This window comes from Bombus impatiens, unplaced genomic scaffold (genome assembly GCF_000188095.3).
Source record: "Bombus impatiens unplaced genomic scaffold, BIMP_2.2 scf_3474, whole genome shotgun sequence".
NCBI classification, from domain to species: Eukaryota; Metazoa; Arthropoda; class Insecta; order Hymenoptera; family Apidae; genus Bombus; species Bombus impatiens.
Window position 1 is genome coordinate 1,176,155 of NT_179893.1, and position 11,643 is coordinate 1,187,797.

General features: G+C 40.1%; 2 protein-coding genes across 5 annotated transcripts in view; one reads left to right on the forward strand and one right to left on the reverse strand.

The window, feature by feature from the left end:
* The window catches only part of LOC100749337 (calmodulin), a 79,064-nt gene extending 70,905 nt beyond the window's left edge, over nucleotides 1–8,159 (forward strand). For all 4 annotated transcript variants that reach the window (XM_033324523.1, XM_033324524.1, XM_012393502.3 and 1 more), the window contains exons 7-8: nucleotides 5,498–5,554; nucleotides 6,495–8,159. In XM_033324523.1, coding sequence (XP_033180414.1) covers nucleotides 5,498–5,554; nucleotides 6,495–6,577 — 140 coding nt within the window. In that variant the 3' untranslated portion in view covers nucleotides 6,578–8,159. The remainder of the gene's footprint in view (nucleotides 1–5,497; nucleotides 5,555–6,494) is intronic.
* A 1,348-nt stretch (nucleotides 8,160–9,507) lies between these two features.
* The window catches only part of LOC100745802, a 58,192-nt gene continuing 56,056 nt past the window's right edge, over nucleotides 9,508–11,643 (reverse strand). Inside the window, exon 12 of the mRNA XM_012393488.3 lies at nucleotides 9,508–11,643. Coding sequence (XP_012248911.1) covers nucleotides 11,484–11,643 — 160 coding nt within the window. The 3' untranslated portion in view covers nucleotides 9,508–11,483.

An 11,643-nucleotide genomic window follows, 5' to 3' on the forward strand; every position in this document is an offset into this window, starting at 1 on the left:
CAGTAACCAATATAAATGATCGGAATTTTTCGTGGTTACCAATAACCATTATCGATGACCAAAATTTTATTTTGGTTACCGATAACCAATATCGATGGCACAAATTTTTGTACTACGATATTTTTTATCTTATTTTCTGTTTCATATGTTTTCGTGTTTCTTTGATTTAACGCTACGAATTCGTAGAAATTGCCATTGAGTATTTTCATTGTGTTAAAATTTTCTTATGTATCCATATATTAGGTTGTCCGGAAAGTGTGTTTCTTTCGCAAACGTATTTTTTACAACAATGCATACAAACGTGAAACCAAGTCTGTGAAATGTTTATCTCGACAGAACAAAATGGATCGTACGTAATTCGACAAAATAATATAAAACCAAAAACGTTGCGCGTCTATTATTTCCTCATAAAACGAAAGAAACTTTTCGGACAACCTAATATTTTATCAAAGATATGCCGCGATAAATCTATAAAATTTCTACGAAAGTTTACCAGTTGGTTATTTCACTCTGATAGTTCTAGCGTGAAAATACACCGTAATTATATGATACTAAACGATTTCAGATTGATTAAACGAATCGGAGATATCGAGATTCGTCGTTCGTAAACTGTCGAACAAGTACAAACGAGAAAGAGGCCTCCCGAGAGGCAAAAACGAGAAGGGAAGTTCGCGGAAAGTTTTCATTCGATAGCAATTCCGCGCTTGTCTTTCGTTCCCGCGACAAATCGATTCCAATCTCGCATCGCGCTGGTTAAAACGCGTGGACGAAGATCGTGCAACGCTCTATCTGTCGCGGCGAATTTTCGCCAGAAATCTTCACGAACGCATCCTCGAAATATCTGCAATATTCGCGCCGCTAAAATTTGTCCAGGTACTCCCGTACATTTCCACTACTCCATATCCAAACTGTGTGGAATTTTTCGTTAGGAAATCTAAGGAAGGCTAAATCGAAAAATATGGGTCGTTCCTGGGAACTAACTCGGGAAATTCAAATATTATTTCGAGTGCAAGAGAGTCTGAGAAAATAAAGGGAAAAATGGGCAAAGACGAAAAGACAAAATGGCTGTTATTATCGCGAAACGAAATAAAATTCCATTTGGAAAAACATTCGTTGCCGTTGTTCTCGTCCCCCCTTGTTATCTCGTTGGATTAGCCGACACGCGTGATCTCTAATTTTATTTGACGTGTCGTTGCAAGCTTCCGCAAGTTCGACGAGGATTCCCTCGTCCGAAAGAATACGAAGAAGAATTCTTTGCTCCTTTCTCGATCGACTCTGCTAGAATTTCATAGGGTCACGCAAAGAAATAAAGATTACAGCTCCTCTCAAGTTATCCTTCTTTTACACGACAATCTCGTAAACTTTTTTGCAATGTAAATTCTACGTCATATTCCCGTCGTTTCGACCGATCGCCTGAGCACTTTCCTAGAACACTTTCGCAAAAGAAGCTTCGTGAGAAATTTCGTTACGCGCGATCGCGCGCCGAATGGCTACCAAACTCAGTGATACTTGCTGAATACGATTCCTTTTTATGACACGAGGAAAATTTGCAACACTTTGGGAGAAATAACTATGAAATACACCAGATCCTTCCTCTTTGCTTAAAATATCCCTCAAGCGTTGAAATGTGAATATTAATGAAAGTTAAGTAAGCACAGAAGGCTAGGTATTAATTCACTCTTGTTGAACAAGTCGTGCATACCTGTGGTGAAATACGTGTCACACCATGTCATACATAGTAACGTTTATAACTTTTATGATGCAGCGTATCTGCAACTTTGGTACATAGCTTCACTAATATTTCCAAGTGAAACTTCCCAAAACTATAAGCTTCGCATTCAAAGGAAAAAAGATGCGCGAAATATTTTTTTATCGGCAGAAAATCGAATTAAAACTTTTACGTTTTCTTCACAGCTATGGAACCGCAAACGGAATACAAAGAGGATTATTTTCTAATTTTTCAATTCTTTCTGACTTTAGCGCCCAACATTAATTTGAAAATTCACGGTAGAGACGATATTTTTCACCACGTCTCGTTACGGTGACCAACCGAGCTGGATGAGCCTGTTAACAAACTTAACTCGCTCGAATGGCCCAATAAAACAACAGTGACCGCGCAAAAACAACGAAACTATCCTCCACTCCTGTCTCTCTTTCTCTTCCCTGTTTCCCGTGCTTCTAACCTTTGCGAAAGTTTTACAATAGACAATCAAGAAGCATCTCGAGCAAATTTGTCGAGGGTTGAGTTAATAGCGCGACCCGTTCTGAGAGACGGTAAATTGCGTGGCTTCATCTACACAGGGCAACGTAATAATCCGTCCAATATATGGTATGAGGTTACTAATTGACTGGAATCAATTTATGCTCTATATGTATTTCTGCCTATCTAGGTATTAACATTTGCCGTAGGCTATGAAACCGATTACGGTAATAGCCCACCGAGAAAATTGCCAATTGTATAATTTAGTAGCAAGTGTTATTAAATATTCATAAGTCACGCGGTATACCGTAGATGTTTTCGAAGAAGGAGATACGGTAAGAAGTGATCTCAAGCGATCACGACATCCATACTACAAATCTTCGTTACGTATTAACTGTTTTTGATCGTGGAATTCGTCTTGATATCATTAAATAACTATTTTGCTTCAGAATTTCGAGAAACACAATTGGAATCATTTCCAATTTTTACTCTAAAATTTTGCCGTCTGCGATCCTTCAGTTTCCCGTGAATTATCGCAAGGGTTGCTATTCTCAAGTTTCTATTTGCTATAGTATTAAAATCCCAAGTATTTGAAGCCCGAAGGATATCCTTCCCAATCTATTTACGACTCATCCGCAATACTGCAACATCTGCATCATTTGGATAGACGTGTCTGACCGGGAAGTAGAATTCTAAGTAGATTACTTCGTGTAGAGTCAGACAATATATCTCCAAATATTAAGAAACGTGGAAAGAAGTATTAAAAGTTAATATAGAGGAATAAATATTAAAAAGAATTGTCGAAGAAATACCAAGGATCTCCAAATTTCGAGTTATTTGGTATTGAAAATATTTCTCATTTTTTGTTCGCACGTATATTGGGGAAGAAGGAAAGAGGAGATAAAATTTTTATACAAACATAGGTCGTTTAAAACTTGATTAAAAAGTTATGACAAAAATGAAATGAAATATAATACAAAGGGAACAGTAAGAGGCTCGCGCTTATTGCGATATAATGTAAGAACGCATCAGCGACACGTACGTTCGTTCGGTTTATGCAAATGTAACAAATTCTCCATTTCAAGATGTTCACATCTCAAAATGATTACATTTAACGAAATGAAAGAAAATGGAAATGAAATTCGCTGGATAATAAATTCTACTCTCAGCCTCTTCGATCCTGAATTATCTGTTTTGATGAACATTTTCACATGGGAATTAGCTGCCTTCAGATAAACAGATAGAACGTAAATATCGCTGATGTATTCCTACGTTATGTCGCAATAACCGTAAGTCTGCCACTGTTCCCTTCGTATTTCATATTTTTGTCGTAACTTTTTAATAAAGTTTTAAACGACCTATGTTTGTATAAGACTTTTTCCCTATTTACGCGCACAGAATATACTGGCAACGTTTGGCCGTTAATATCTGCGACTCTCTGTATAATATATCGTCTCGACAATATATTTCTAAACTTTAAAGGAATAGCTATACGCACCAAAAAAGTATATTTTTTCCTTTTGAAAGAAACAATCTAGGTCAGAATGATTCATAAAGGGTAGGAAAATCAGATTACGCGCACGTTATTTCCAGTCGTGGTAACTTTTAAGAAGAAACAGTAATCGTCTATGGGAACTCGTACTGGGCCACTGAAAACGCTTCTGTGACTTGTTTCGTGCAATTACAGCGATCGTGATGAGAATTAATAGAGTATTAGCGGATACGAGATATGGCGTTTATCGTTCGCGGAGGATCGTGGGAATTCGCAATGACGCAGCTGTTGCATTCACAATGGATTAGCAGTTACAATTGAGACTAAGGTCGAGTGGGATAATTACAGGGATGTAAGCAGTCACTTACAGTCTCGTGGAAAGATCGAATTTTAATAATTGGTAAAAAGCCAATCATAGAGTAATAAAAATCCGAGGAAAGAATAGAGAAAACATCGTTGGAAAAATAGGCAAAACACTGTGCAAGGGTAGAAACAACAATCCTTTAGACGATCTCGCAATCTCAAAATTCATGTACGAATTTGTTGCATTTCGAGGAATTACAGTTAACGAGTGAAATATTAATTACATAAAATCAATATTCCGTATAGAAAATTCTACAAGAAAAAGAAAACGGATAAATATCTGCGGAAGAATAGAATTATTGGTAAGAAAATTAGCAACGATAGAATTGACGCGACGATTTATCGAATTATCAAACGGAATTAAAATGGGAAATTGTCGACGTGGTTGCGTCATGTCTGACCACGATCGGTCGTTTTCCACTTCTCCTGTATTACACTGGTAACACGTAGCGAGGGGCAGAGCGGTTACATTATCGAGGTGTTTTTCGCGCGTGGGAAGCGCAGGCCAGAATATTAATCGCTTGGTACGTTGTTTCGAGCGCTAATACTTCGAATTTTACGGGAACGAGAGGCCGAACCGTGCCGGTGAAAAATTAAATTGGCGCTCGTTACCAGCAGCCGTTAATTAGCATAGGAACGTTCATAGGTGACTCTAATCAGACTAAATGCAATATTTGCCATGTCAGTGAATGCCTACGGTGCGTATGTTAACGGTGAAGATGTTAATTTCAACTTCCCGTCAAGCCGTCCGACAATTTAACGATCGTTCTACCCAACTTGTAATAACCTTGCATATAATCTGTTCGCAAAAATCAGTGAGAACGAAATTCGTTTTGATGGTTTAACGAAAGAATTTTTCAAACGAAAGTTCGCTTGGTATTAAATGAGAAATCTGCAGCCGTAAAACAAAATTTTCAAAAGTATCATTTTGCGATAAAAAAGAAAAATGATATTATATTGCGTTCCTGAAATAGAATTACGTACACGTTCTTCTTTTCCTGTTGTGTAATTACACGATATCATATTTTTCAATTCACTTTTCCGTACAATTTGGAATACACGGATATAAAATATATAATACAATTTAAAAAGGAAGATTGTAAGAAATTTTGGGAAGAAAGAATCGTATTATCGTAATATCGTGAAAGAATTTTCAAGTGTTCTTTTCACATCGACAGATTTTCTCGTGAAACTACCAGAGAAACCATCTCGAATATAGCTGATTCGATCCGCATCTTGTATACACGTGTAAAGTGCAGCGGAATTTCGCGCGTGTAAACACGTATGACGATAGCGAATATCGAGATAAAGCCAAAAGAAAGAGGGGAAAATCGTAACCATAATCATTTTATCCCTGTTTACTCGGCGATTTACCTCGCCTATAATTTTTAAACCATACTAGAAAAAGAAAAGATGTAAGCTGGTTTTGCTGTGTGTTTCAGTCGAAGACATGATCAAGGAAGTGGACGTGGACGGAGACGGCCGAATCGATTTCTATGGTAAGCCCAATGCCCCATAGGAGTTCCTAATAATCGAAGAAAAATACGAATGGCTGAATTGGAACTGGGAATTCCTCGAGTACGTGACGCGTGTGATACGAGATCGCGATTGATCGATGTATGTTTGGTCGGGGATAGGAAAATTTTGGGGGAACGAACAAACAAAAGTACCAAAGAAATATTTCGAGGAGAGCAGAAAGAAGATCGACTGTTGCGAGTTTGGAGAAATTCCATTCTCTCGATGATGCGGCTAACAGAGAATCGAAAGGAAAAATCTGTCTCACCCTTGTCGTTTCTATTTACATTCTAACCTTCTGTTCGAGTATTGTTTCTTCGGACATATTATGTACATGAATGGTGGAACGTGCATTGTTGCCATCTGCGATAAACCTAAACATTTCGATCACGATTACCCTTATCTATCCCCTTTTTCCTCAAAGATGGCCAAAGCTTCCGTGTATCTTTCCCTACGAATTTCCTTAAGCGACATGGCACGTGGAATTGTTGATCCGTTGTAGTATTGGGATTGGAAGAAGCATCTCGTCCGTGATCTCTTGCAGTTCGATTAACGTATCTCTGGGACCCTCCACGAGAGCAATGGTAATACAATTTACGTTCATCGAATTTGTGACACTGGACCATGGGACGCATTCCAGAGAATTTATTTTATTTATGGGTACCAGCTGCACAGGAAATACTTTGCACGAACGAATATATATCTAAACTAGATAAGGGTAAATTCTATTTTATAGACGTTTTTGAAACGTACGTAATTCTATACCGGGTTTTTGGAGCTTGCGTTCGAACGGAGGGTAGGCGTCGAATAGATTCCATAAGCAAAGGGTCGACATGAAAATGGTATTGGCAAACCTATTTATTTTTGTGACGTCTTTAAGGACACGTGGTTGCCGAAACTTCAGCAAAGGTATTTCTGTTCCAGAATTCGCCCATGCGCTCGGAGAGCCTGGAATCGACGACGACGAGGAAGACGAGGAGGAGGAGGTGATGTCCCCGGTCTACTAGGATTTTATCTATTCTCGTGTCTCTATTAGATAGAACGAATTAACATCAAGCCAACATCAACGGACAATCGCATTAGTCGCACACTTTCTTCCCCTCTGACATTCACCTCGTTGCATGTATCGCGAACATCTCGTGTCGAAATTCGGCCTGATGTGCATCGAACGAAAATGATATGCTCGTAATGTCCGAGCCTTCTGCTTGCGTCTGTTAAATCTTCGAGCAAAGAAAAAGTCGAGCGTAGAATGTAAGGAAAGTCGCAGAAAATGTTTAAATGGCCGCCGGCGCGGAAGATAGTTGCGTTTCGGACCGACAGAGTGCGCCACTCTCTGACCAGAGTTCATGGCGCCACTTTGAACTTGACTTAATCGTAACGCTCGTTATCTTCGGCCAATGTCAGGGGACCTTTTCGACAAGCTCTAATCTCATCTACCACATGATTCGTAGATGCGTCTGGTGTGATTTTACGTTATCCAAATCCGAACACCCTCAACGATACATCGATCGACTCTATATGTTCTTTTATCGATTCGCAGCAACGAGTATCGAATTATTATAGCAACACGCGAAGGAACGATTTTCTTTTTCCCATCCCATCCTCTTTAATTGCAACGGTGCAGTCGATCGTTAAAGAAAGAAAATCTACGTTGATACACCATCAGACGTCATAGTGCTGATATTATTAAGCGTCTTCGTAGCAAGCGGAATGAACGACGCAGTGTGTAACGTGAACGCGAGAGAACCGGCTCGCGTTTCGTGTAACATAAGGTCCCAGCAAGCGACGCGTCGTCTAACTTCCTTCGTTAACTGCGCTACAGTGTCTACCGATAAATCTCTGCGAATTGTGACTCGCGCGAAGCAAGACACGAGAGGTTGGTGGGAGAGACGGAGACACGATCGCTAATTAAACGATCTTGTTGATTAAAGAACGCAAGGATCGTGCTCCATCTCTCAGATAAACGACGATTTTCTCGACTAATTAAACTCTATTCGAGTCTCTTGATGTCTCGATCGCCTGTGTCACTGTAAAAGAAAGGCGATCGGCTGATAATCGATTTCTTCTCATAAGATATATGGATTTTTCGATTTTACTCTCTCTCTCGTCTAATCTAAGTGATGCACCGTATTCTTCACCTAAAATAACGTAAAAATTAAGAAGATCCAGCACCGCAGTAAACTCGATATGTTGGAGATTGGGTTCTCCGTTACGATGTCGCTAGAGATCGATCGACGACGTTTGATCGCAACAGCTTTTAGTATTGCGTTCCCGCCATTTTGGCGAACACGCGACGAAACACGTGGACGAGACGAGAACTCGCGCTTGCACTTTTCGAAAACTTTCGGTGGAGCGGGTCTCGAACGATGCCCACGATCCGATTCGTTCGCAGAACGTAAGGGAGCGAGTCGGGACCGCGAGGGGGAACGGTTGAATTGTGAATTTTAAATCGATCTTGATCGCTTTGCTCTCCTTGAGCTTCATACTGTGTACCTTATTAACGATATCTCACTGTTACGCCAAATAACAAGAGTCGCACGCTGTTTAAAATATTTTAAAGGGTCTAATAAATCTACTAAACAAACGTTCCTTGCTGTGTCAATTTTCTTTACTGCTCCCTTCCACTGAGAAAAGAAGACATCTGATAAAAATAGATATCAGCGTAGAAAGCAAAAGTGTTACACTATGGTTAGCTGCTAGCATCCAATTGATGTATGTGATTTAATTCACGTCGTGGTTCACGCGAGACTAATGGACGAGTCTCGTAAAATTTTAGAGAATCCTATTAATCGAGAGACAAATTGAATTCATTGGAAGAAAGTAAAAGACGCGTGTAAAAGGTATAAGGTATGAGTCAACTAAACAACGTGTTCTTTGATAAGAATGGATCACTAAAGTAGAATTTAAAAGTTATACCAGGATCGCTTGTTAGCTTCTGATTGATATAACTCACAGTAATTCATTTAACATATCGGGTTCATATCGGATTAACCAGAAGATAGGGCGAATCACGAAAACAAGGATGAATATGGATCGCTTTCATTTCATCAAAAGGAGGAAGAAAGAAGTGGCTGTAGAAGGAGCAAGGTACACGGAAATTGAACACGAATACACATATCCACTGGTAGCCACGTAATTTTTCTTAAACGTTCATTTTTATTAGCGATAAATAAACTTACATATCTTTACAGTAACAACGTCCTCTCGTAACCCTCGGAAAATATGGTAATATCTATCCGCGAAAATCCATATAGATCGAGACTTCCGTTCTTTCATATTTCACGTGTTTTTCTTCCCGTTAAATGTTGTTTCTGTCTCTATGGTGTTCCGTATCTAACACCGACACATTCTCCGTCTCGTAAACGGATGAACGGGCTCGTTAGGAAGAATCGGTACGACGCGAAACGTACGTACCAGAAGTATCTACGTTTTACAGTGTGTGTTTTACATGCGGCCTACGTACGTACGGAACCTTACGCTTCCTTAGTTAAATCCTAACGATAGCGAGCATACACAGCTGTCAAACATAAAACGAAACGAAAACGTAAAACGAGTTCGTTAAGTATCGAGCCGAAGGATATTTCGATCATCGAACCATCGACGCCAACTGCCGCGACGATCGCGACGAGATCGAGGCCACGAGCGTCCGTACGGCTGTTTTACATTTTTAAGTTTCACTATGCCATCCTGCTTTGACCGTTAACTGGTTTTCGCTTCTCGGTCTACTAATATAATCTAGAATGGCTGGAATATATCCTCGTTACACGAATCCCAGTCCGTTGGACCGAACACGGTTGGCGAACGCCTTACTTCCGGCAAATATAATCCGAAAATAGTACGCCCGCTCGGCCACGGTAAATCGAGAAGAATGAAAGATATCATGCGATCGTCGTAACTTTTTCTTTCGCGAATAATTTGACGTTTCTTACGTGTATCGTTTTTTTTTATTTTCTTTTTTGTTCACCGACGAAAAAAAACGGCTATACAATATTCGAAAAATATGATTCCGCCAATGATTTCGAACAAGGCGACATACATGATATATATGTATAGATGTAGTACGTATATTTTACCAGTTAAGAGGAAAAAGCTTTCGTTTAATGATTCGTATATGTATATATGTATATATGTATATGTGTATATATATATGTGTATATATATACCATGTTTCTTCGGTTTACTCGTCACAGAAGCAATATATGTATGTACACGTATATGTTTACGAATATACGCGGCTAGGCGTCAAGTTTTGTGTGCGTGCTATCGAAATACAATGCGATACGGCTGAGAATTTGTCAAAACCTTCACTACTCAAATCCTCTGACCGACTTTACGTAATCCAAGTACGATAAACGTTCACATGGAGCGAAAAAACAGATCAAGTTGAGAAATACACATCGTCGATTGGTCTGCGCATGTTTGCAAGATCGAACAAGCGCGTTTTCCTTCTCGATTCTTTTGCTTTTCCCACCGTTCAATTTGTTCCCGAATCGTCAAGGACGACATTTTTCTTGACCGCAAAAAAATGAACGTCCTATCGATTCCAAACGATAAAAAAATCCCTGTATCCTTATCCTTATTTAAAATCCACTTACATTCTCTCTCCTATTGAAAGACACCGTGCGAAGAATCGCGTTCGATCATCAAAAAATGCTCGAAAAAAGAGGCTCGTCTCGACAGTGATCGCGGACACGATTTTACAAAAATGTTCGTATCATAAGCAACTAACTCTAATCGTTCACCGGTGCGAGACACGAGGCTCGTTGGTTTATCAAATCGTAATTATATAAAAAATCAAGCGTCCTTCGTTTAACTTTAACAATGCGGTCCCTTGAGCAGTCGAGGTTTTGGCTCTTCTCGAGTCATTCGAGTTACTCTCGTTTACCTAGTACCATCCAATTATACAGATCGTACAGTCATGCACTTGAATCCAATTGATTTGTCAAACCGACTTGTATTTATTTTCTTCTTTTCGTACTATTATCTTTGTTTCTTTCAACGTCAGTTCCATTTTCCATTATCCAGATCCATGCATCTTCGAATGTTGCTTCAACAAGACAAGACTCTGGAGTCGCCATCGCGTGCTCTGAACTTGAAAAGTACAACCGAAGTCTCAACATGTTGGTGGTTATTAAACGCTAAGTGTCCTTACGTAAGTAACATTTAAACGCACACAACGTTTTCCTTAAGTAGCTTACGAAGCAATTTATGTCGTTACATATCTAACGATCCGCGACGACGGTTTCCACGATCGTTCTCAGACTTTGACAACCATTTCTTCCGAGAACACGAAGGAAAAGGAAATATTCGACCCGTCGTTGCGCTCATTGTTCGAGCGAATGTCCTACTTTCGTGCATACGACATCCCGTGAGACCGCTCGTGCGAAAATCAAAACGCTTCACGACGCGACGTCAAATCATAACCGTTACAGCAACTTCGTATCGAAGTACAGAATCGCAAACATATTCACGGAATCTTAACGAAGCTTCGACAAATCGCAAGAGACTTGGACAAACAGAGGGTCACCAAACGAACTTCGAAAACCCTCTGGTCTACGCGTTGATCATTTGAAAACAAGAAAACGATCGAACGATCGCTACTGGCAGAATAGTAGCCTAGCAAAGATAGTCCGAAAGACCGAGTACGTTCTCGTACAGCTATATATAAATATGTATCTCATCATCGATCCATTCGTCGCGATCTTTCCCTCTCTCGCACGATCGATTTCGTTTAATGAAACATCGATCTTAGCATTCTCCCTCAGGATCTTGAATTTTCGCGGTAGCAGCAGCGCTGGCAAAACGTAGCCGCCTCCTCCTAACTATGGAGAATGCCGATAACGGTGGTTTTCGACGGTGATGCGAGGATGAGATAGAAGCACGATTGAAATCCCATCTCGCGACGGGTCTCCCTCAAAGGACCGGTTCTTCGTCGGTCTCGTCGTTGTCATCATGCTCCTGTGCCTTGTACTGAATCGTAGCTACCGAGACAGAATTTGTCTTCGCTCTTCGCTGTCTCTTCTGTTGATTGTTAACACCAGTGGGTGCATTGCCCACGCTGCTGGCGGACGAA